The sequence below is a fragment of the Scyliorhinus torazame genome, chromosome 11 (genome assembly GCF_047496885.1).
Source record: "Scyliorhinus torazame isolate Kashiwa2021f chromosome 11, sScyTor2.1, whole genome shotgun sequence".
NCBI classification, from domain to species: domain Eukaryota; kingdom Metazoa; phylum Chordata; class Chondrichthyes; order Carcharhiniformes; family Scyliorhinidae; genus Scyliorhinus; species Scyliorhinus torazame.
The window spans coordinates 236,689,105-236,714,177 of NC_092717.1; the positions used below are offsets into that span (position 1 = coordinate 236,689,105).

The 25,073-nt window shown below is 44.1% G+C and overlaps 1 protein-coding gene across 5 annotated transcripts in view; it reads right to left on the bottom strand.

Annotated features, from left to right (window-relative positions):
- LOC140385858 (intermembrane lipid transfer protein VPS13B-like) overlaps positions 1–25,073 on the bottom strand; it is a 1,311,478-nt gene that overhangs the window by 499,972 nt on the left and 786,433 nt on the right. For all 5 annotated transcript variants that reach the window (XM_072468452.1, XM_072468451.1, XM_072468450.1 and 2 more), the window contains exon 24: positions 1,966–2,186. In XM_072468452.1, coding sequence (XP_072324553.1) covers positions 1,966–2,186 — 221 coding nt within the window. The remainder of the gene's footprint in view (positions 1–1,965; positions 2,187–25,073) is intronic.

Sequence of the window (25,073 nt, forward strand, 5' to 3'; positions counted from 1 at the left end):
AAACCTGTAGCGATAGGACGGCATGGTGGCGCAGTGGTTAGCACAGCTGCCTCACGGTGAAGAGGGCCCGGGTTTGAAATCGGCCCCGGGTCACTGCCCATGTGGAGTTTGCAGATTCTCCCCATGTCTGCGTGTGTCTCACCCCCGCAACCCAAAGATACGCCTGGTAGGTGGATTGGCCACGCTAAATTGCCCCTCGATTGGAAAAAAAAAAAATTGGCTGCTCTAAATTTATTTAAACTCCAAATTAATTTTTAAAACTTGTCGCAATTTGCAACTCACAATGTATCTCTTGCCCGCCGCAAAGAGCAAGGTTATTTACATACTGAAAACAGTGTGAGCAGAAAACCCACCAGTTTGTTGCCAGGAAATTCTGGCACAATATATCCAATTGCATTCCACCAAGCAACTTCCTATTCCAGACACTAAATCCAAAAGAAACATCGCTACCAAATCTGATTATCACACCTTTGATGATTCTGACATATGTAATTTGAATTGCTTAAGAGTCATTTGACCAGATATATCAAGCGCAATAGGAAACAAACTTCTACTGTACTTGGTTTTACCAAAGTTCCCATTTTATGAGAAGTTAATTGTACGATTTAAGGCTAAAACTGTTCAAATTCATTTGAATTCACTAATCTTGATTTCAAGTTTCTAATGTCACTGCCTTTAGCAGCAAGCTTCAGGGACTAATGAAAATCCAAACTTATCTGAAGCTGAGAGATTTGATAGAACAGGGTGATGTTACATTCCAACACTGATAAGTTTTTTAATGACAAAATGAAAATTTACACGTCAGCCAAGTTTTCAAATTTTGTCAGGGAGGAGCTAAGTGGACACTTTTAGATTTCACAACAAGATTTTTGTTGCATATTACAACAAAAAAAAAACCCGCAGTGGTTTTTATCACATCAAATGCACAGGTAAAAAATTAAAAGGCAGTTTTAAATAACTGCATTACAGAAGACTTGCGAGCAAAAGGTTAAGAATATAAAAATAACTGTGCTGGAATATAGGCAAATAAAATCAAAATCTCCCATCCAAATCACAAATTGTTACAGCACAAAAGGCCATTCAGCCATTGTGTCTGTGTCGGGTCTCTGAACAAGCACTGAGTGCCGTTCCCCTGCCTTCTCCCTGTAATCCTGCACATTCTTCCTTTTGAGGCATGTGGCCAATTGTCTCTTGACAGCCTCAAATGAACCTGCCACCACCAGACTCTCAGACAGTGCAGTCATAACCATGGGTGACGAAGTTGCTCCTCGTGTCTTTTGCCACCTGAATATATTTTACACAGCAAGTTTGCAACAAATGTAACAAGCAGAAATAAGTTTTAAATCGGTTCCACTAATTTATTAAACGTGTTTTGTGGTGGTATGCAAAACCCTTTATCACTAGATTCAGACTTTTACAATTAAAATCGATGCAAAGCGATTTTTCTTGAGATAACAAAAATATGAAGAAGTTCAGATTTGACGGAAGATTTCCACCACTGTATGGAATGCATTCGATTAATGGGAACTTAAGTCCACATTATTTAAATCTGAAATCTCTTTAATGTTCCAGCCCACATCTATAAACATATTGTGTGAAGTTATGATAAACTCTTGAACAGGCAGCTCCAGTGGACACTTTCAAAGCTGCTGCACATTAATTCTGCTACATAATACTTTTCGAAACTGCACATCTGCAACTGATTATGCTCCATCAGTTTTAAGATGCACTTTAGACTGCAGTTACTAAATTTTTTTTGAAAGAGTCTAAATTACCGAAAAACTTGAGAGCACATCAAAGCGGAAAACTAATCTTTGTCCCCGATCTTGGTCACCAAACTCAAAAGAGAGAGCTAAGATGTTTAATGGAATAAGGATTCTCGTATAAAGCGCAGGGCAAATTAACTTAAAGAAAGTCTTTTCTTATTTTCCTCACAATAAATCAATTAGCTGCGCCAACACCAACCTGAGAGTTCGAGCATTTCACCTCCAGAGACTCCAGGTCCACGTGGAGACAGACGACAAATGAATGTCTGGTTTCGGGACCAGAGGTTTGCAGCTTGTGTGAGGTGATGGCCAGAGTTGAAGTACAGCCCAAGGGTTCCATGAGGTTACATGCCTTCAGCTGCCCGAGTAAAGTGTACACACTGAACTGGCTGAGACAGATAGTCCAGGGGAAAGCATCACCTGATAAAATGAGAGAGAGAAAAAAAATCTTGATCAATCAAGTAACCAATTCAACAAATGTCACCTCCTGCACCCCGCAGATTACAATAATGTAGAGCAAAGAGTTAGAATCTTAAACCCAGCATTAGTAACATTGATGACAGTTACAAATGTAAAAAAAAAAAAATTGTTATTCCAAATTATCTGTTCATTATCTCTTTCAAAGATTTGCCACAAGTACAATAGGCCGAATAGCCTCCTTTTTTGTGTGAACCAAAGAGGCATATTCTGCTTTGCTCTTGAATTAGAGTGATGGAATACTCTCCATTTGCCTCGATGAGTGGAGCTCCATAAGCATTCAAGAAGCTCAACACCATCCAGCACAAAACAACCCACTTGATTGGCACCCCATCCACAAACATTCAATCCCTCTACCACCGACGGAGTGTGTGTGGCATCTACAAGGCACACTGCAGGGACTCACCAAGGCTCCTGAGACCACACCTTCCAACTCACAACCATTACCACTGAGAAGGACAAGGGCAGCAGACATGTGGGAACACCACCGCCTGCAGGTTCCCCTCCGTACCACTCACCATCCTGGATCGAGAACAACATCGCCGTTCCATCACTGCCACTGGAACTTCCTCCCTAATGGCACTGTGGGTATAACTACACCACATGGACTGCAGTGGTTCAATGAGGCAGCTCATCACCACTTTCTCAAGGACAATTGTCGTAGTCAGCAATGCCTGCATTCCATGAATGAATAAAAAATAAATTGCACTCTTTCATTTTTAAGACCTTTTCATGCAACTTATTCTTGGCTGATAAGCAATATGTTTCCAGATCTGTGACAGTGGTATGTGAAACCACCTAGTAGAAGATTTGAGAGTGCATCTAAACACAACACCCTTCGGTCCTCCTGATCTGTATTTGAGTTAAGCATCTATGCTCAACTTGACAGTCTCCAAAGTGAGAAACCAGAGAGCAAAATTAGAATGTGGGGAAATCATAGGCGGAACATGTTCAGCCACAGAATGGTGCATCAGTCAGCTCCTGGAGCAGCCCAAGGTGGGTGGTGGTGGGGTGGAGCAGGGGAAGTCAATAGAGTGAAGGACAAAAAGGAAGGAATAAGAAGGAAGGAAGGCAGTAAGGGGAGGGAGGAGTGGAGTTGATAGGGGAAAAGTAAGAGAAAGATGGGGGACAGAAATGGGGGAGGCAAGGAGTGACAGATGAGGGAAGGAGAAAGTGAGGCAGCAACAAAGATAGAGAGAGACATGGAGGAAGGAGCGAGCGAGTGGTGGGGCAGGAATGAGCGAGAGACAGGACAGGAATGAACGAGAGACGGGGCGGAATGAACGAGAGAAGGGGCAATGAAAAATGAAATGAAATGAAAATCGCTTATTGTTTCAAATAGGCTTCAAGTGAAGTTACTGTGAAAAGCCCCTAGTCGCCACATTCTGGCGCCTGTTTGGGGAGGCTGGTACGGGAACTGAACCGTGCTGCTGACGTGCCTTGGTCTGCTTTAAAAGCCAGCTATATAGCCCTGTGCTAAACCAGCCCCAATGAGTGAGCAAGGGGGTCAAGGAGTGAGCCAGCGAGGGGGCAAGGAGATACTGCGTGCAGAGAAACAGGGCAAGAAGAGATGGGATGAGGAGAGACAGGGCAAGAGGAGACGGGTGCGGAGAGATGGGGTACAGAGAGATGGGGTACAAAGAGCAGGGGCAAGGAGAGATGGGACGAGGAGAGGCGGGAAGAGAAGAGGGGTCAAGGAGAGACGGGGTAAGGAGAGATGGGGTACAGAGAGATGGGGTACAGAGAGATGGGGTACAGAGAGATGGGGTACAGAGAGATGGGGTACAGAGGGATGGGGTACAGAGGGATGGGGTACAGAGGGATGGGGTACAGAGGGATGGGGTACAGAGGGATGGGGTACAGAGGGATGGGGTACAGAGGGATGGGGTACAGGGGGATGGGGTACAGAGAGTTGGGCGAGAAGAGGCGGGAAGAACATAAGAACTAGGAGCAGGAGTAGGCCATCTGGCCCCTCGAGCCTGCTCCACCATTCAATGAGATCATGGCTGATCTTTTGTGGACTCAGCTCCACTTTCCGCCCCGAACACCATAACCCTTGATCCCTTTATTCTTCAAAAAACTATCTCCCTTAATCTTAAAAACATTTAATGAAGGAGCCTCTACTGCTTCACTGGGCAAGGAATTCCATAGATTCACAACCCTTTGGGTGAAGAAGGTGCTCCTAAGCTCAGTCCGAAATCTACTTCCCCTTATTTTGAGGCTATGCCCTCTAGTTCTGCTTTCATCCGCCAGTGGAAACAACCTGCCTGCATCTATCCTATCTATTCCCTTCATAATTTTATATGTTTCTATAAGATCCCCCCTCACCCTTCTAAATTCCAACGAGTACAGTCCCAGTCTACTCAACCTCCCCTCGTAATCCAACCCCTTCAGCTCTGGGATTAACCTAGTGAATCTCCTCTGCACACCCTCCAGTGCCAGTACATCCTTTCTCAGGTAAGGAGACCAAAACTGAACACAATACTCCAGGTGTGGCCTCACTAACACCTTATACAATTGCAGCATAACCTCCCTCGTCTTAAACTCCATCCCTCCAGCAATGAAGGACAAAATTCCATTTGCCTTCTTAATCACCTGTTGCACAAGTGAACCAACGTTTTGCGACTCATGCACTAGCACACCCAGGTCTCTGCACAGCGGCATGTTTTAATATTTTATTATTTAAATAATAATCCCTTTTGCTATTATTCCTACCAAAATGGATAACCTCACATTTGGCAACATTGTATTCCATCTGCCAGACCCTAGCCCATTCACTTAGCCTATCCAAATCCCTCTGCAGACTTCCAGTATCCTCTGCACTTTTTGCTTTACCACTTATCTTAGTGTCGTCTGCAAACTTGGACACATTGCACTTGGTCCCCAACTCCAAATCATCTATGTAAATTGTGAACAACTGCGGGCCCAACACTGATCCTTGAGGGACACCACTAGCTACTGATTGCCAACCAGAGAAACACCCATTAATCCCCACTCTTTGCTTTCTATTAATTAACCAATCCTCTATCCATGCTACTACTTTACCCTTAATGCCATGCATCTTTATCTTATGCAGTAACATTTTGTGTGGCACCTTGTTAAAAGCTTTCTGGAAATCCAGATATACCACATCCATTGGCTCCCCGTTATCTACCGCACTGGTAATGCCCTCAAAACATTCCACTAAATTAGTTAGGCACGACCTGCTCTTTATGAACCCATGCTGCGTCTGCCCAATAGGACAATTTCCACCCAGATGCCTCGCTATTTCTTCCTTGATGATAGATTCCAGCATCTTCCCTACTACCGAAGTTAAGCTCACTGGCCTATAATTACCCGCTTTCTGCCTACCTCCTTTTTTAAACAGTGGTGTCACGTTTGCTAATTTCCAATCCGCCGGGACCGCCCCAGAGTCTAGTGAATTTTGGTAAATTATCACTAGTGCATTTGCAATTTCCCTAGCCATCTCCTTTAGCACTCTGGGATGCATTCCATCAGAGCCAGGAGACTTGTCTACCTTTAGCCCCATTAGCTTGCCCATCACTACCTTCTTCGTGATAACAATCATCTCACGGTCCTCACCTTTCATAGCCTTATTTCCATCAGTCACTGGCATGTTATTTGTGTCTTCCACTGTGAAGACCGACCCAACAAAACTGTTCAGTTCCTCAGCCATTTCCTCATCTCCCATTATTAAATCTCCCTTCTCATCCTCTAAAAGACTAAAATTTACCTCAGCCACTCTTTTTTGTTTTATATATTTGTAGAAACTTTTACTGTCTGTTTTTATATTCTGAGCAAGTTTACTCTCAATCTATCTAACTCTTCTTATAGCTTTTTTAGCAGCTTTCTGTTGCCCCCTAAAGATTTCCAAGTCCTCTAGTCTCCTACTAATCTTTGCCACTTTGTATGCTTTTTCCTTCAATTTGATACTCTCCCTTATTTCCTTCGATATCCACGGTCGATTTTCCCTCTTTCTACCGTCCTTCCTTTTTGTTGGTATAAACCTTTGCTGAGCACTGTGAAAAATCGCTTGGAAGGTTCTCCACTGTTCCTCAACTGTTTCACCATAAAGTCTTTGCTCCCAGTCTACCTTAGCTAGCTCTTCTCTCATCCCATTGTAATCTCATTGAAGAGAGGTGGGAAGAGGAGAGGGGTCAAGGAGAGACATGGTAAGGAGAGACGGGTGCGGAGAGATGGAATACAGAGAGATGGGACGAGGAGAGACGGGGTACAGAGAGGTGGGACGAGGAGAGACGGGAAGAGGAGAGAGGTCAAGGAGAGATGGGGTACAGAGAGGTGGGACGAGGAGAGGCGGGATGAGGAGAGGCGGGAAGAGGAGAGGCGGGAAGAGGAGAGGGGTCAAGGAGAGGCGGGGCAAGGAGAAACGGGGTAAGGAGAGACGGGGTAAGGAGAGACGGGGTAAGGAGAGACGGGGTAAGGAGAGACGGGGTAAGGAGAGACAGGGCAAGGAGAAAGCAAGAGTCAGAGCAAGAGACAGAGAAGACCATAAGACGTAGGAGCTGAAATAGGCCACTCAGCCCACTGAGTCTGCCTTCCCATTCAAAGAGATTATGGCTGATCGGATGTAATCCTCAACTCCACTTTCCCGCCTTAACCCCATAACCCTTGATTCGCTCACTGATTAAAAATCTGTCTGTCTCAGCCTTGAACAGACTTAATGATCCAGCCTCTACAACTCTCTGCGGTAAAGAATTCCACAGATTCTTTATTCTCAGAGACATGAAATTCCTCCTCATCGCGGACTTAAATGGGGACCCCTTCCTCTGAGATGATGCTCTCTGGTCCTAGACCCTCCCACAAGAGGAAACATCCTCTCAGCATCTACCGTGTCAATCCCCGTGAGAATCATATATTTGTTTGTTTTGTTTGTTTGTTTTTGTTTATTGTCACGTGTACCGAGGTACAGTGAAAAGTATTTTTCTGCAAGCAGCTCAACAGATCATAAAGTACATGAAAAGAAATGAAAATATAGGAAAATAGATAATAATAGGGCAACACAAGGTACACAATGTAACTACATAAATAAGCACTAGCATCGGGTGAAGCAGACAGGGGTGCAGTGTTAATCAGGTCAGTCCATAAGAGGGTCATTTAGGAGTCTGGTAACAGCGGGGAAGAAGCTGTTTTTGAGTCTGTTCGTGCGTGTTCTCAGACTTTTGTATCTCCTGCCTGATGGAAGAAGTTGGAAGAGTGAGTAAGCCGGGTGGGAGGGATCTTTGATTATGCTGCCCGCTTTCCCCAGGCAGCGGGAGGTGTAGATGGAGTCAATGGATGGGAGGCGGGTTTGTGTGATGGACTGGCCTGTGTTCACGACTCTCTGAAGTTTCTTGCGGTCTTGGGCTGAGGAGTTGCCATACCAGGCTGTGATGCAGCCCGATAGGATGCTTTCTATGGTGCATCTGTAAAAGTTGGTAAGAGTTAATGTGGACGTGCCGAATTTCCTTAGTTTCCTGAGGAAGTATAGGTGCTGTTGTGCTTTCTTAGTGGTAACATCGACGTGGGTGGACCAGGACAGATTTTTGGAGATGTGTAACCCTCGGAATTTGAAGCTGCTAATATGTCTCAATAAGGTCACCTCTCATTCATCTAAACCCCAATGAGTATCGGCCCAACCTAGTCAGCCTCTCCCCTCCATACCCTGGATCAACCCAATGAATCTTCTCTCAATGCCAGCATTTGTTTCTATGGATAAGGGCACCAAAACTGTTCACAGGGCAAAAGTGGGGCCGGAAAAAGGAGAGAGTGAAAGACGGGGCAAAGAGAGAGGTAGAGTCTGAGGAAGGCGAAAGGGAGAGACAGGGGAAGGAGAGAGAGATGGAAAAGAAATGGGAAAGAAATGAGAGAAAGGAGTCAGGAGGAATCAGAAGTAATTCAGTGGTTGGCTGTATTGTCTTTCATCCAACCTCATTCAGAGGATTGGTCGCACAATGAACAATCGTTTTTAAAAATATTTTATTCAAATTTTTCCATTTTATACATAATACAAAGCAAAACAGAAGAAAACAGCAATGCAACATACATCCCTCAAAACACAACATAATCCCTCACAAAGCCTCCCCGTTCCCCTCGCCCCCCTTAGTAACTAACGGCCACCAGCTCCTTGAAATACACAAAGGACGACTGCCATCCCCAGTAAAACCCCTCAATTGCCCCCCTCACAGTGTACTTGACTTTCTCAAGGTACAGGAACTCCATCAGATCTCTCAGCCGCAGTGAGGCACTGGGCAGAGAAGCAAACCTCCATTCCAGCTGTGCTTACCTCTGGGCAATCAGCGAGGCCAAGACCAAGACATCGGCCCCCGAGCCCGTCTACAGCTCCAGCGAGTCTGACACCCCACATATGGCCACTAAAGTGCTCCAGTTCAACCTTCAGAATCGCCGACATGGTGCGAAAGAAGGAGACCCAAAAACCCACGAGCTTGGGGAAAGACCAGGCCATGTGCACATGGTTGGCCAGGCCCCCTGATCAGCGCTCACACTTGCCTTCCACCCCTGCTAAGAAACGACTCATTCTGGACCTAGTCAGGTGTGCCCCAAAAAACTACTTTGGGTTGGATTAAACCAAGCCTCATGCACAAGGACGTGGAGCTCACCCTCTGCATGACCTCATTCCACACCTCATCATCCAAATTGGATTCCAATTCCTCCTCCCACCTGGCCTTAGCCCTCTCCCTGATGCTGAATCTTCCGATGTAATCCGTCCATAAATACCGGAGGTGCTCCCTTCCTCTGACCCTGCGAACGAAAGAATCCTCTCCATTAGAGAGGTTGGCGGTGCCACAGGGAATGTTGGGAAAATCTGTTTTGCAAAGTTGCAAACTTGTAAATATCTGAATAATCCAGGTTGCGAGAGCCCAAACTTCTCCGCCAGTTGCTCTAAACTGGCAAACCGCCAGGAACAGATCACACATTCTCTCCAACCCCTTCCCCTCCCACCCCCTGAAGATGGCATCCAATCTCACAGGTTCGAACAGATGATTCGCACAAATCGGAGTCAGCTCCGATACTGACCCCAATTTAAAATGCTGTTGAAATTTTCTCCATATCTTCGAAGTGGAGACACCCACTGGATTCGCCAAATACTTTGCCGGTGAGAGCGGGAGCGACTCCGTCACTAATGCCCTAAGACGAGACCCACTACACAACCTCAAATCCATCTGCACCCATGCAGATCACTACACCAACCCAACACCCCTTCTCCGCATTCGCTGCCCATAATAAAATATCAGGTTCGGCAACACCAAGCCCCCTGGCTGTCTATCCCTTTGAAGGACTGTACTTCCCATCCGTATAAAGGACGTAATTAACATTTCTGAGGAAACCTGCGCAGACACGGGGGCAATGTGCAAACTCCACACAGTCGCGCAAGGGCGTATCGAACCTGGGTCCCTATCATAGAATCATAGAAGAATCATAGAAGTTCACAGCATGGAAACAGGCCCTTCGGCCCAACCAGTCCATGCCGCCCAGTTTTTACCATTAAGCTAGTCCCAGTTGCCCGCACTTGGCCCATAACCCTCTATACCCATCTTACCCATGTAACCATCTAAATGCTTTTTAAAAGACACAATTGTACCCGCCTCTACTACTACCTCTGGCAGCCCATTCCAGACACTCACTACCCTCTGAGTGAAGAAATTGCCCCTCTGGGCCCTTCTGAATCTCTCCCCTCTCACCTTAAACCTATGCCCTCTAGTTTTTTCACTGTAACATAGCAGTGCTAACCACTGTGCCACCATGCCACCCATTTCTTTCTGTGATTCACTAGCTCATTCACGGGACAGGAACATGTTTGAGATTGATTTGTGCGAGGAAGACCACGCGATTTTCAAATCTCCGAATCTAAGACTACCATCGCCAAACCAATTTAAACAGGTTAAGTGAGTTCCAGACTCTTACAAACCTCTCAGTTAGAAGATTGTTCCTCATCTCCCCTCTAATCTTTCTATAAATCACTTTAAATCTCTGCCCGAGTCACTGACTTCTCTGCTGAAGTAAATAGACCCTTCCCATCCACTCTATCCAGGCCCCTCACAATTTTGTACGTCTCAACAAAATCTCCCCTCAGTCTCCTCTGTCCCAAGGAGAACATCCCCAGCATATCCAATCTTTGCTCATAGCTTAAAGTTTCCACTGCTGGCAACATCCTCAAAAATCTCCTCTGCAGCCTTTCTCATGCAATTACATCCTTTATGTAATGACATGACCGGAAATGTACACAGTACTCAAGTTGTGGCCTAACTAGTGTTTTATATAGATCCAGTATCACCTCCCTGCTCTTATATTCTACACCTTGGCTAATGTCCTGCTACCTTCAGGGATCTATGGACATTCACTCCAAAGTGCCTCACTAACTCTACACCTGTCTGTACCCTCCCATTTATTGTATAATCCTTTGCCTTTTTTGACCTCCCCAAATGTATCACTTCACACTTCTCTGGGTTGAATTCCTTTTGCCACTTTTCTGCTCACTTGACAAGTACACTGATACCTCCCTGCAGTCAACAGCTATCCTCTTCACTATCTACTGCTGGGCCAGTTTGTGTCATCTGAAAACATTTTGGTCATTCCCTTACATTTTCATCAAATTATTGGTGCGAAAAAGTAGCGGACCTATTACTAAACCCTGCGAAACCCCGTTGGAAACACCCTTCCAGTCCATCAACAATTACTTTTTGTTCCCTGACACTGAGCCAATTTTGTTTCCAGCTCGTTTAATTCCCCTGGATCCCAGGGGTTTTTATTTGTTTAACCAGTCTGCCACCTTATCAAATGCGTTGCTATAATCCATGTAGACCACATCAACTACACTACCATCATAAATCCTCCTTGTTGCTTGCTCAAAAGTTAAATCAAATTTCTCAGACACAATCTTCCTTCAACAAAACCATGCAGTCCTTGATTAATGCATCCCTTTCTCAGTGACAGTTTATCTTGTGTCTCAGATATGATTCCAATAATTTGCCTACCACCAAGATCAGGCTGACTGGCCTGTAATTATTCAATCTGTCCCTTACTCACTTTTTACATGAAGGTACAACGTTAGCAGATCTCCAATACTCTGGTACCATACCTGTATACAGTGAGAATTGGAAAATGATGACCAAATCCTCCACAATTTCATCTCTGGCATCTTTTAACAGTCTGGGACATTTCACCCAAGCCTGGGGTTTGTGGGGTGGGGGGTGTCAACCCTCCGTACTTGGGGGAAGGAGGGGGACCCAGAAAACCCAGGGGTGGGCAGCTGAATTGTGATGCAGGGGGTGGGGTGAGTAGGGGGGGGGGGGGGGGCGGGGGGGGGGGGGGGGGGGGGGGGTTGGCCAGCCTCAGGACCTCGCTATTGTGCTACCCGCTCGTCAGCCCGATAGCAGGATTCCCTTGGGAATCCCTCACAATCCTCGCCATGCATAAAGTCGCATGCCGAAGAATTGAGAATCGCTTCCTGATCTGGGAGCGCAAACCAGGTGCAACGTAGCTCCGGCAGGAGAACAAAGTCTCCCAAACTGAGAATTTTGCCCAAGATTTGAAGATGTCTTAGGCTAAAAGAGCAAGTTGGTGAGGTGAAGAAGCTTAGCGGAAGATAATCAGTGCATGTTCCTCCTCACAATTGTTAGCCAGCATGAGCATCAGTCACAATTAGCTCCAGTAATGAGAGGAAGGGCAGGCAGGAATAAACACAACATTCCTTATTGCTTTCCCGTGACCCTGCCTGTATGTGAAAATCTGGTACTCTCTCTGCCCAAAAGGTTGTTGCGGTTGAGGGGATCAAATGAAAATGTCAGGACTTAAATCAATAGATTTTTGTTTGGCACGCGAATATGGAATGCAGAACCAAGGCAAAGTTAAGGTACAGATCAGCCATGATCTAATAGAATGGTGGAACAGGATTGAGGAGCTGAAGGGCCTACTGCTGTTCCTATGTCAATGACAATCAATGATTGTGCAATATAGGTGTGAGGACTCAGAGAGGTACACAACATTTAGAAGATGGAATAAAGGAGACAGCATCAAGTACAGTATTACAGTTACCTCGCCTTGCTTCACGTAATAATATTCACTAGTCACAAACACAGCAAACATTCCACAGGATTATTTCTAATAATGTAATTAAGGGCAGACACCAGCATGTTTGTTTTTAGCCAACTCCTTTTGGTTATTACTTCACATTTCTTTGTTTCGGGGCCAATTAAACCTGTAATCAGCAATTAATTTCCAACAGGACAAAATAATCAAATTACAAAATGATTTAAGGAAGACAACATGATACCTCGCCAACCATCTAGGGACAGGTTTCTCAAATTGCGTTTTACCTGTCTTTAGTAATACAAAGCAAAGGCCTTTTGCAAGCCCGTAAAGATTTTTTCTCATAAGTTCAACATTTATATCACCTATTCTACACGGCAAGCTAAATAAACATTTCAAACTGCTTTGATTGAACTAACCAAATAGCTTTTAAGATAACAAACATGATAGACAGCATCTTGCTGATGTAGGGCATATGTGGTTAGCTTGACTTATATTGCACCATTCAACACTAACTTTCTGGAAGTGAGAGCTGATAAAGGCTCAGCAAGGACAATGAGGCATTTGGGACCTCAGTGATAGATGGGACTAACAGTCTATTTCCTCCAACATTGGAATTTAAGGATTGAGAAAGAAATAGGGAGATCGAAGAAAGAAATAAGTTAAGAAAACCGCTCATAAATTATACCGAGAAGACCTTTCAGCCATAGTACACCAAGGGGCTAGAAATTGTGCAGAATCCCTCCGACTCTCTAGAATTTAGAAGAATGAGGGGAGATCACATTGAGGTATACAAGATGACAAAAGGTATGGATAAAGTAGCCATGGAGGGGATGCTTCCTCTTCTGGGCCATTCTAGAACGAGAGGTCATAGTCTCAGGATAAGGGGTAGCAAATTTAAAACTGAGTTGAGGAGAAACTACTTCTCGCAAAGGGCCGTGAATCTGTGGAATTCACTACCCCAGAGAGCAGTGGACGCTGGGACAGTGAGTAAATTTAAGGAGGAGTTAGAAAGATTTTTAATTAGTAATGAACAAAAGAACAAAGAACAAAGAAAAGTACAGCACGGAAACAGGCCCTTCAGCTCTCCAAGCCTGTGCTGACCATGGTACCTATTTAACATAAAACCTTTTACACTTCTGGGGCCCTTATCCCTCCCTTCCCATCCTACTCCTGTGTTTATCAAGATGTCCCCTAAACGTCACTATCGTACCTGCTTCCACTACCTCCTCCGATAGCGCGTTACAGGCACACTACCCTCTGTGTAAAACATTTCCCTAAACTTTGCTCCTCGCACCTTAAACCTATGTCCCCCAGTAATTGACCCCGCTACCCTGGGAAAAAGCTTCTGATGATCCAGTCTGTCCATGCCCCTCATAATTTTGGAGACCTCTTATCAGGTCGCGCCTCAACCTCCGAGGTTCCAGTGAGAACAAACCGAGTTTATTAAACCTCTCCTTATAGCTATTGCCCTTTATACCAGGCAACATCCTGGTAAACCTCTTCTGTACGCTCTCCAAAACCACCACATCCTTCTGGTAGGGTGACGACCAGAATTGAACACCATATGCCAAGTATGGCCTAACTAAAGTTTTATAAAGCTGCAGCATGACTTGCCAAATTTTATACTCAATGCTCTATCCGATAAAGGCAAGCATGCTGTATGCCTTCTTGACTATCTTCTCCACCTGCATTGCCACTTTCAGTGACCTGTGGACCTGTACACTCAGATCCCTCTGCCTGTCAATACTCTTACTGTGTATTTCCCACCTGCATTAAACTTTCCAAAATACATTACCTCACATTTGTCCGGATTAAACTCCATCTGCCATCTCTCCTCCCAAGTCTCCAAACAATCTAAATCCTGCTGTATCCTCTGACAGTCCTCATCACTATCCGCAATTCCACCAACCTCTGTGTCGTCCACACACTTACTGATTCAGACCAGTTACATTTTCCTCCAAATCATTTATATATACTCCGAACAGCAAAGATCCCAGCACTGATCCCTGTGGAACACCACTAGTCACAGCCCTCCAATCAGAAAAGCACCCTTCCACCGCTACCCTCTGTCTTCTATGACTGAATCAGTTCTGTATCCACCTTGCCAGCTCACCTATGATCCAGTGTGACTTCACCTTCTGTACCAATCCGCCATGAGGGACCTTGTCAAAGGCCTTACTGAAGTCCATGTGGACAACATCCACTGCCCTACCTCCATCAATCATCTTTGTCACTTCCTCGAAAAACTCGATCCAGTTAGTGAGACACTACCTCACCTTCACAAAACCATGCTGTCACTTATTAATACGTTCACTTGCTTTCAAATGGGAGGAAATCCTGTCTCGAAGAATCTTCTCCAATAATTTCCCCACCACTGATGTAAGGCTCACAGACCTGTAATTTCCTGGATCATCCTTGCTATCCTTTTTAAACAAAGGAACATCATTAGGACCTCTAGGACCTCAGCTGTAGCCAGTGAGGATACAAAGATTCCTGTCAAGGCCCCAGAAATTTCTTTCCTTGCCTCCCTCAGTATTCTGGGGAAGATCCCATCAGGGCTGGGGACTTATGTACCATAATGTTTTTCAAGACACCCAACACCTCGTCCTTTTTGATCTCAATGTGACCCAGACTACCTACACATCCTTCCCCAGGCTCATCATCCACTCAGTCCCTCTCTTTGGTGAATACTGCTGCAAAGTACTCATTTAGTGACTCGCCTATTTCGTCTGGTTCCACGCATAAGATTCCCTACCCTGTCCTTGAGTGGGCTGACCTTTTCCTTGACTACCCTCTTGCTCTTTATATACGTTTATAAAAAGCTTTGAGGATTTCCTTGATCCTGCTTGCCTCCTGACTCCTTGTTTAAGTTCCTTCCTACTTTCCTTATATTCCTCACGGGCTTCATCTGTTCCCAGCCTTCTAGCCCTTACAAATTCTTCCTTTTTCTTTCTGAATAGGCTCACCCTATCCCTCATTATCCAAGGTTCCTGAAACTTGCCATATTTATCCTTCTTCCTCATAGGAACATGCTGGTCCTGAATTCCTATCAACTGACATGCCAGATGTTGATTTGCTCTCAAACATCCGCCCCCAATATAGATTCTTCAGTTCCTGGGTTGAAGGGTTATGGAGAATGGGCAGGACAGTGGAGTTGAGGCCATGATGAGCTCAGCCATGATCATATTGAATGGTGGAGCAGCTTTGAGAGGATAAATGACCTATTCCTGCTCTTAGTTTTTATCTTCTAAGAAAGAACCATTCTGTCTAAATCCACCTTCCAGCTCTTGGTCTGTAGCCCTGTAGGTAACAGCACCTCAAGCACAAATCTGGTGTTCTTGATTAATAAGGGTATTTCTTGATTAATAAGGGGATCAGAGGTTATGGGGAGAAGGCAGGAGAATAGGGATGAGGAACATATCAGCCACGATTGAATGACAGAGCAGACTCAATGGGCCGAATGGATTAATTCTACTCCTGTTTTTCATGGTCCTACGGACAGTATTAAATGTTTATTGTGAAGATTACATGAATCACAATTGTATTGTAGCATCTCGAAAAGCAAAAAGATCTATTGGGCAACTTAAATATCGTTGCACTTTGGCCATTTTGAAATGTCTGTAATGTTCTTTTGATTGTTTTGAAGCATTTGAGTGCAAGATAATCAATGTCGAAAACTTGAATAGCATTACACTTTATGTGGTGGTCATTTTGAAACGAGATATGGGCGTCACTGGCTTGACCAGCATTCATTGTCCATCCCTAATTGCCCTCAAGAAGCTGGTGGTGAGCTGCCTTCTTGAACTGGTGCAGACCATGTGGTGTAAATACACCCACAATGCTGTGCGGGAGGGAATTCTAGGAATCTGTCCCAACCACAGTGAAGAAACAGCGATATAATTTCAAGTCAGGATGGTGAGTGATTTGGAAGGCAACCTCCTGGCGGTGGTATTCCCATGTATCTTCTGTCCTTATTTTTCTAGATGGTAGTGGTCGTAGGTTTTGAAGGTGCTGTCCAAGGAGCCTTGGTGAGTTCCCGCAGTGCATCTTGTAGATGGTACACATGGCTGCTAGTCTGCATCAGTGATGGAGGGAGTGAATGTTTGTCGAAGGGGTTGCAATCAAGCAGGCTTGGATGGTGTCAAGCTTCTCGAGTTTTGTTGGATCCAGGCATATGGAGAATATTCCATCACACTCCTGACTTGGACCTTGTAGATTGTGGGAAGTTGAGTCTGGAGGTGATTCTTCACCTCTGGCTAGGCCCACATTTATTGCCCACCTCTAATTGCCCCTGAGAAGAGAGTCTTCTTGAATAGCTGCAGTCCATGTGGTGTAGATGCACCCACAATGCTGTTAGGAAGAGAATTCCAGATTTGGACCCAATGTTAGTGAAGGAATGGTGATATATTTCCAAATCGGGGTGGTGTGTGGCTTAAAGGAGGACCTGCAGCTAGTGGTGTTCTGATGTATCTGCTGCCTTTGTCCTGGAAAGTGCCAGCAAAGCAACCATGGCAAGTTGCTGGTGTACACCTTGTAGGTAACACACACTGTTGCCACTGTGTGCCGGTGATGCAGGGAGTGGTGGATGGGGTGTCAATCATGTGGACATCTTTGCGCTGGATTGCCTCTACCTTTGTAAGTCTCTTTGTAGTTGTGCTCTTCCAGGCAAATGGAGGGTATTCCACCACACTTTTGTCTTCAATACTACAGCCAGGATGCTGTTCGGGCCCATAAGGTGTTAGGGATGTCTGCAAAGTATCCCGGAAGGAGCAAGACATTCCCACTGACTCATTGTAATCTCTGGCCTGTGACTAACTAAAATGGAAAAGGTTCATTTCAGAAGGCATGGAACACATCGAGAGACTTCGGCGGGAACACAAAAAGGCGAAGTCGAGGCATTAGAAAGAGCGCACAAACCTTCAAATAGCTCATCTACCTGACCCATTATGCACCACATGCTCCGCACGTGGCATCGTCTGCAGATCCCACACTGGATTTATCAGCAATCTCATAGCCCATCAATGTGAGTGGAAGCAAGTCGTTATTTATCTCGAGAGACTACACCTATGACAATGGAGATCACAGGGTGAGGCCAAGATGAATAGTCCAATCAGCAATTCTGGCTGAAAATGGCAGAAAATGCTTCAGTTCTGTCTTTTTCTCTAACTGCTGGGCTCTGCTGTCATTGAGGATGGGGATGTTTTGGCGTCTCCTCCTCCAGTCACTTGTTTAATTGTTCATCACTGTTCCTGGCTGGATGTGGCTGGATGATAATCCAGAGCTTAGATCTGATTCATTGGTTGTGGGATCATTTTGTTCTTTTTAAAGCATGCTGCTTTCCTTCCTTGACCAGAGAGAGATTGTATTAACCATTATTATGTTGCTAAAAACGCACTTGGCTGTTCGGTTCAAGTCTTAAAATCCCGTAGAGTTAATGGGCAATTAATGTGAAAATCCAGCAAGTTCTTAAAAATAACAAGTAGGGAAAAGGAGAGATGTTGTTTTTGAAAAACAAGCATTGGAACGACCATGAGGTGCGGAAGGTTCACACACGCACCATTTCTCTTAACCCGCAAACTTGCTGCCGGATTTGTGCATTAATAATGGTGTGTGCCCTTAATTGACCATCATTTTTCCAGCAAGATGTACCACCTTATCTGCATATGTGATATATCTTGATAACATTACGCAATCTTCAGTGCATCACTGAAAAAAGCCAATGTTCTCTTGCACCTTCTGAGATTTTTATTTCTCTATCTCCCTGTTTAATAGCACTGTCAAAGTATGCTACATGCTTCACAGGAAAAATAAATAATAAAAGTCTTACATGAGCCTCAACTCAAGCAATGCAACTTTTAGCAGCATAATGCATCAAATGTAATACATATTTATCAATTCTTCTCACACCTTCTGCATAAAATTAAAAATAACAAAGTAATATAGAGTGCAAAATGGGAAGACCAGAATAGAACATAGAACATAGAACAATACAGCGCAGTACAGGCCCTTCGGCCCAGAATATTCAGCTTATCTGCCCAGTTACATGTTAGCAATTAATGTGTTCCTTATAAGCAGCATCAACTGGGTCCTTCACTGTACTTCATTATTCTCCGCAAAATAAAAAAAACTGATTAACACAATCAGTGCAGCCCCAAAGGTGCTATCCCTCACCCTTCCTCAAGATAATCTACCATCATCTATCACCCTTTGCCTGTGTTCCATTGAAAGAATCAGACAGCACAGAAGGAGATGATTCAGCCCATCGTGCCTTTGGTAGAGTTATTCAATAGTCCCACACCCTATTCTTCCCTTCAGCTCTGCAAACCTTTCCTTTTTCCAGGATATATTCAATCCCATTTGATAGAGAAAGGAGGCCGTATGACACATCATGCCTGTGCCGACCCTTTGAACGTAACCTCCCATTCCCTTGTTCTTCCCCTGCAATTGGTGCTTTCTCAACAATTTATTGTTTAAACTACAAAAAAGAGATTCGCCGCTTAACTTTTAGCATGACTGGAAATCTTCCCCTGCAGTTATACGTTAATCGTTAATACGTTAAGTGGATATTCTATCCTCCAAGAACTAATCTAAAATTCTTCTCAAAACCCGATGGCTTGCTTGTCCAGTTGTATAACTTCTATTCCCAGAACTTTCACTGTGAGGGTTAAGGTGTCGATCTCTCCCTCTAGCTCCAAGCTAGGCAAATCTTGCAGCCTTCTTTAAATCCTCACAAACTCAGTGAGCAATCTGAGCTTGAAGTCCCACCGGCATTCTGCATAATAGTCAGCATTTGCACTGTCCAAAGTTGAGGCTTCGCTGCTTCTATCTCTTGCTCTCTCTCCCTCTCAGATGGTTGCAGACTGCTCCAAACCAAACTATATCTGTGTTTTATCTGGATTACTCTTTTTTACTCAAGGGTCAAATGCTGAAGGAAGTGAGTGTGGAAATTGCAGAGGCATGGCCAGAATTTTTCAGTCTTCCTTGAACTCAGGATTGGGCCTGGAGGACTGGAGAATTGCAAACATTACACCTTTGTTTAAAGAAAGGGTGGAAAGGCAAGTCCAACACTACACCCCGTCGGTTTAACTTTGGTGGTGCAGAAGCTTCTAGAAGCATTCATTCAAATCACAATTAATAATCACACGGACAAATCCGTGTTAATTCAGAAAAGCTAACATGGAAATTGTGTTTAACAAACTTGCTGAAGTTTTTAGAAGAGGTAATATCGAGGGTTGATAAAGACAATGATGTCTTCATTCTGTGGTATTCGTTGACTTCCAAAAGTCATTTGAACAAACTTGTTATATGAAGTGATTCATTTTGGCAGGAAGAACATAGAGACAATATAAAATAAAGAATACAACTCTAAAGGAGGTGCAGGAGCAGAGGGTCCTGGATGTGTATGGACATAAGATACTGAAGGTGGCAGGAAGGTTAGAAGAGCGGTTAATGAAGCATACAGTATCCTAGGCTTTATTAATAGCGGCATACAGTACAAGAGCAAGGAGGTATGTTGAACTTGTATTCGACAATAGTTCAGTCTCAGCTGGGATATTGCGTCCAGATCAGGATGTTGCACTTTAGGAAAGATGTAAAGGAATTGGAGAGAGTGCAGACAAGATGCACAAGAATGGTTCCAGGGATGAGGAACTTCAGTTATGAACATGCAGAAGTTGGGACTGTTCCTCTTGGAGAAAAGAAGGCTGAGAAGTGATTTGACAGAGGTGTACAAAATCATGAGAGGTCTGGACAGAGAAGATGGGGAAAACCTATTCCCACTTGTGAAAGGATCAAGAACAAGTGAGCAAAGATTTAAGGTAATTTGCAACAGAAGCAAAAGCGCTATGAGGAAAAACATTTTCACTCAATGAGTGGATAATGAGAGTGTGGTGGAGACAGGTTGAATCGAGGGGAACTGCACTGTTATTTGAAAAGGATCAATGTGCGGGGTTATGGGGAGAAGGCGAGAGAATGGCACTAAGTAAATTGCTCGTTCAGAGGGCCATTTCTTATGAACTGTAAAAAACAGTCCTAAAACATAATAATCTTACAAACCTCACAATTGTAATACTCTGCCTCCAGTTTCTCCTTTTTTATTCTGGCAAAACCCCCAATATGATTCTGAACACCTCCATTAAATCTTCCCTAAACTTGCCCCATTCTAAGGAAACCGTCCCAGCTCCTCCAGTCTTTCCCTGGTTCCATTCCATCTAATTTTCTCTGCACACCTTCCGAGGCATGGATGTGAATACAGCCCAAAACAAATCCTTTCACCAACCTGTCATAGAACTAGGGGAATTTTTAAGTCAGTATCAAGAGCACTGAAGTCGAATGCATGTTTCTTTTCAACTGTCAGCTGCACAAAGCATTCCATATTTACCGAGACATTGATAGAGTATTAAGGCACCATTATGGACTGTAAAAGAAGCTGGTCTTTCCACAGAAAAAAAAAATTACACTTTCCCAGTATTAATACGTATTTAAAGAATGTGCTACTCATTTTGCTCTCCATAGAAATCACTGCCATAAGATTTCAGAGACCAACACTGATCCTTGGGTGGAGACAGAAACAGAGAAAGCCAACATTACATTCTATAAACTTCCTCCTGTCGACTCTAGTCCACTGTGTCCCAATAACGAAGATTATTTTGAATGGATTAAATGGTCCCTAGATTGGATAAAGATGCTATTAACTTCTACCTATTAAATAACATTATGGTTTGTAGAATGTATGATGATCTGATATCTGCTAGATGCTGAGTAATAGCAGAAATTAATCTGCTCTCTGCGTTACTGAGATGAAGAATGTTTCATAGTACTTTATGCCTTAAGTACAACATATGACCTGTGCAATGTTTTAACGCACAGACGTTTATTCCGGCAGATTTTTTTCATGACCATGACCAGTTCAGGTATAGGTTATTTTAGCATAATGTTCACAGAACTGCAACAGAATCTGCTCATACTGGCGAAGGCCACTTAATGTCCACGCCGCCTGTGCACAGATGCTGACTGGCCGACAGCTCTTCCTGTTTTTGCTCCGTAGGGTAAGGTGCTTTACCCAACAGCTCAGCTGAAACCTGACATCATTCACTAAATTATACTGGCACAGTTATATGTCAAGAATTTATGGAACATAACAGGGCTGTACAAAGAGAGCACTTACATCCAACCTGAAATCTAAGATCAGTCATCAATGACCTCTCTCAGTTCTTGAGAGACAGCCAATTAAAAAATTATCCAGATATATTTACTTTTACCCAATACCAATAACTGCTGAAACTAAAATCGCCCAACACTATTTACAATTTTCAGAGTTATGTGAGAATTTTTCCCTCCTATAATTTTTCCACAAGCCAGAGTGAAAACAACTACTGTGCAGTTAAGAAGTAGCTTGCTCTTTGTCCAAAATCTAAAATGTTTTTATAGCTTTTGTTTAATATAAACTGCTTTGCTTTCTGTCTGTGCTCAGTATATAAAAAATAATTCTGGATTTTGTTCAACGCCTACAAAGCTTACTTCCAAAAATAATATTTGAAATTCACTGGTACAGCACTCCTCCAGCTTATCTCCACTCTGCAAAATGGAATGGAGCCTTTAAATCCATAAAGTTAATCTCATCTATAGCTTCAATCTACTCTAACTCAAACAAGCAATCAGGTTGCAGCCTATTTAAAACATTCTCAGACAGAAAACTAAACAACTTACTTGCTTTTAAACTTTTGGAAAGGCATAGTAAAGATGTTTCACCGCAGATTTATAGCTGGCTGTTAATACATCACAAAGGCCAAAAGAAATTTCTAAAAATATGAAAAGTCTGAAGCAGGACACTTCAAATAATGTTACATATTTATCAAATACTAACAAAAAATAAACCTGATCTCGCTGAGATGACTTTTACATTTTGGTGATTGGCAATCTTATACTTTTAAGTCACAATTTAAAATATTACTCGAAAAGGATACATTTTTCGTTTACACCATAAATGCCAAATTAAGATAAGCAAAATTACTATGTCAATTAAACTAATTTAAACACTTGCCACAGTTCACATTTATAACAGTAAACGTAGAACCAAGGTCCTCTAAATAAAGCCACATTTATATACAGCACAGGAACCTTGACTTATTTTTATAGCAGCCTATAGGACGTGGTGTAAAAGTACATGAAGTGTTCGCTAGAATATATATATGGAGTGCTTGACAAGCATAAAATAATCCTTTAGTTTAGGTCCTGACTAACCACAAGTGACAGGTAATTTGCAGCTCTACTGCCTATTGACATTAGGAATTCTGTCCAATGTGAGCACATTATTCCACTTGTCACAGAAAGTTGACTTGATCTAGCACATACTCATGCAGTAGAAAAGTCCTAAAGAAAAAGGGGTTACATTTTCAACGTTTTGCCATAGTACGAATAGTAAAAGCTTTCATTTTCATACGCAAATTGAAAGCAAAAGAGCTCATAGCCACAAAGTGACTATTATATTTGGACACGGGTCGGAAATAGAGATTACAGTGAAGTTAAGATATTATGACAGCCAATCATAACTGATGACAAAACGTCAACTTGACAGAGCTGGTACCACTCTTGCACCTGGATCAGGAAGCCTCAGCCCCGAGCCGAATTTAAAATCAAGGCTGAAATCCCCGCGCAACAGTAGGCGACTGCTGAGACACGAAACAGAAATCATACCCTCCCATTTTGGTGATCCGGCTGGATATTAAAAATCCCAGGACACTATACATGGGGTTCACTTACTGCCCTGGCAAACAGTTGTCTCTTCAAACGCACTCAGCAGAAAACAGGTTGCTTGTCAAATATTCCCTACATGTCCGCTGAAGAGCCACTTCGAAGAAATGAATTACAGATGGAAAATGGTTGATGCATTTGTCAATGTAATAAAGAGAAGCTACCAGATTGGTTAGTCAGTGTTTGATTGCTATTGCAGGACGTTTCTGTGTGCCAAGCCAACCACTGCGTTTCCGAAACTAAGGACAGTGATTCACTCCGGGGTCCGTGTAAATGCAGTTCTTCATTTGTGTAATAGGGATGTGATATCCTTCTGATAACCAGGGGCTGGTTTAGCACAGTGGACTAAACAGCTGGCTTGTAATGCAGAACCAGGTCAGCAGCGCGGGTTCAATTCCCGGACCGGCCTCCCCGAACAGGCGTCGGAATGTGGCGACTAGGGGCTTTTCACAGTAACGTCATTGAAGCCTACTGGTGACAATAAGTGATTATTAAATCGATTATTAAATATCCTGAATTATAGTCACAAATTTAGGGCAGGACGTTCTGCCCGACCTCCCCATGTTGTGCTTTGCAGCTGTGGAGGCAGGTCACTGTTGGCCACTGGTGGGATCTTCCAGTCCCGCCAATGTCTGCTGCATTTTGCATGGTTTGCCAGTCCCGCCGGCGGGGAACCTGCCGCAGGGGATGGCCTTCGGTGGGAACAGAAGAGAAGATTCTGCCGACGGGAAGGACTGGAAAATCCCGCCCTTAAGAGTTTGATGAGAGGGCATGTGAGCTTGAAACCGTTTAAATATTTTAATGTTAAATGAAATGTGCGACTACGGGTAGATGTAGAAAAATCTGGCAGAATATGGAATTGTCTGTATCTTTTAAAAACTGATAGAGTAATGGTGGCATGGGACCTTAACTGCAACAAATCGCCTATCGCACTCAGATTAATTCCATTAACCATTGGTCGACCCTCCTACCCTGCTGCAATCCTTGAGCTGGTGAGTGCGAAGAAAGCATCTGTCAGTTTGTAACCATTTGGGAAGACCTTGGCCTTCTGACCTGGGCGAGGGGGGGTGCTGCCCTCAGCGGTGGGGGGGCGTGGTGGAAATACAGTGGAGGAATATGGAAGGGGTGGCGAGATTTTGGGATACGGGTTTGGGAGATCGAAACATTGGCAGTGAAGCTCAGAAAGAGGAGAGAATCCTGGGCTCCACAAGAGGTAAGTAAAGAACATATCTTCAATGCCTCTTTGCTTTCAATCCTCCGTACACTTGCCTTGACCTCGTGAAAAAACAGGCTCCATGCTCGCATCAACAGTTTAAGTAGCAAGTGAGACCCAATGACACCTTTAAACTCTCATCTACATATTTAAAAAAGACTTCAGGAATGCACCTTTGTCACCTGCACAGACGTATGTCACCTGATTGATGTTAAATGCCTATCCGGCCAGTTGAAATTAACGCCATTGTGTTGGGCATGGGTTGCACCATTTTTACTTTTTTTTTTAAATTCTCCTCCATTTTCACATTTTCTCCCACATTTACATCCATCAACAATAAACAATAATCAGCAAGATATGTCAGTCCCCATAATAACAACAACGATCCCATCTACCCACCAACCCCCAAACCTCAACCCGCATGTTTACATAAACAAATGACAAAAAGGAATCAGGGATTACCCGTAGTCACCCTTAATCTTACACAGCTCCCCCCCCCCCCCCCCCCCACCCCAGGTCTCCAGCTCCTCCTGTCCACTGCCTCTTGTAGAACTCCTCCCCCCAACCTCGGTTCCTTCCCCCCCAACTTTCCACCCCGGCTAGACCACTCGGACCCTGTTCTGCCAGGCTCCGATGGCCACAGCCCCTCCCCCCACCTCACTCCCGTTCACTGGCCGGCACAAACCGGCCAGCGTGGAGGCGCCCGCCCGGGTCCCTTTCCCACTTGCCCGGCCCCAGGAAAGCCCAAAGATCCCATTTTAGCACACAAACCCCGCATATCCACCTACACCCCAAAGAACTCTCATTTCGAGTGA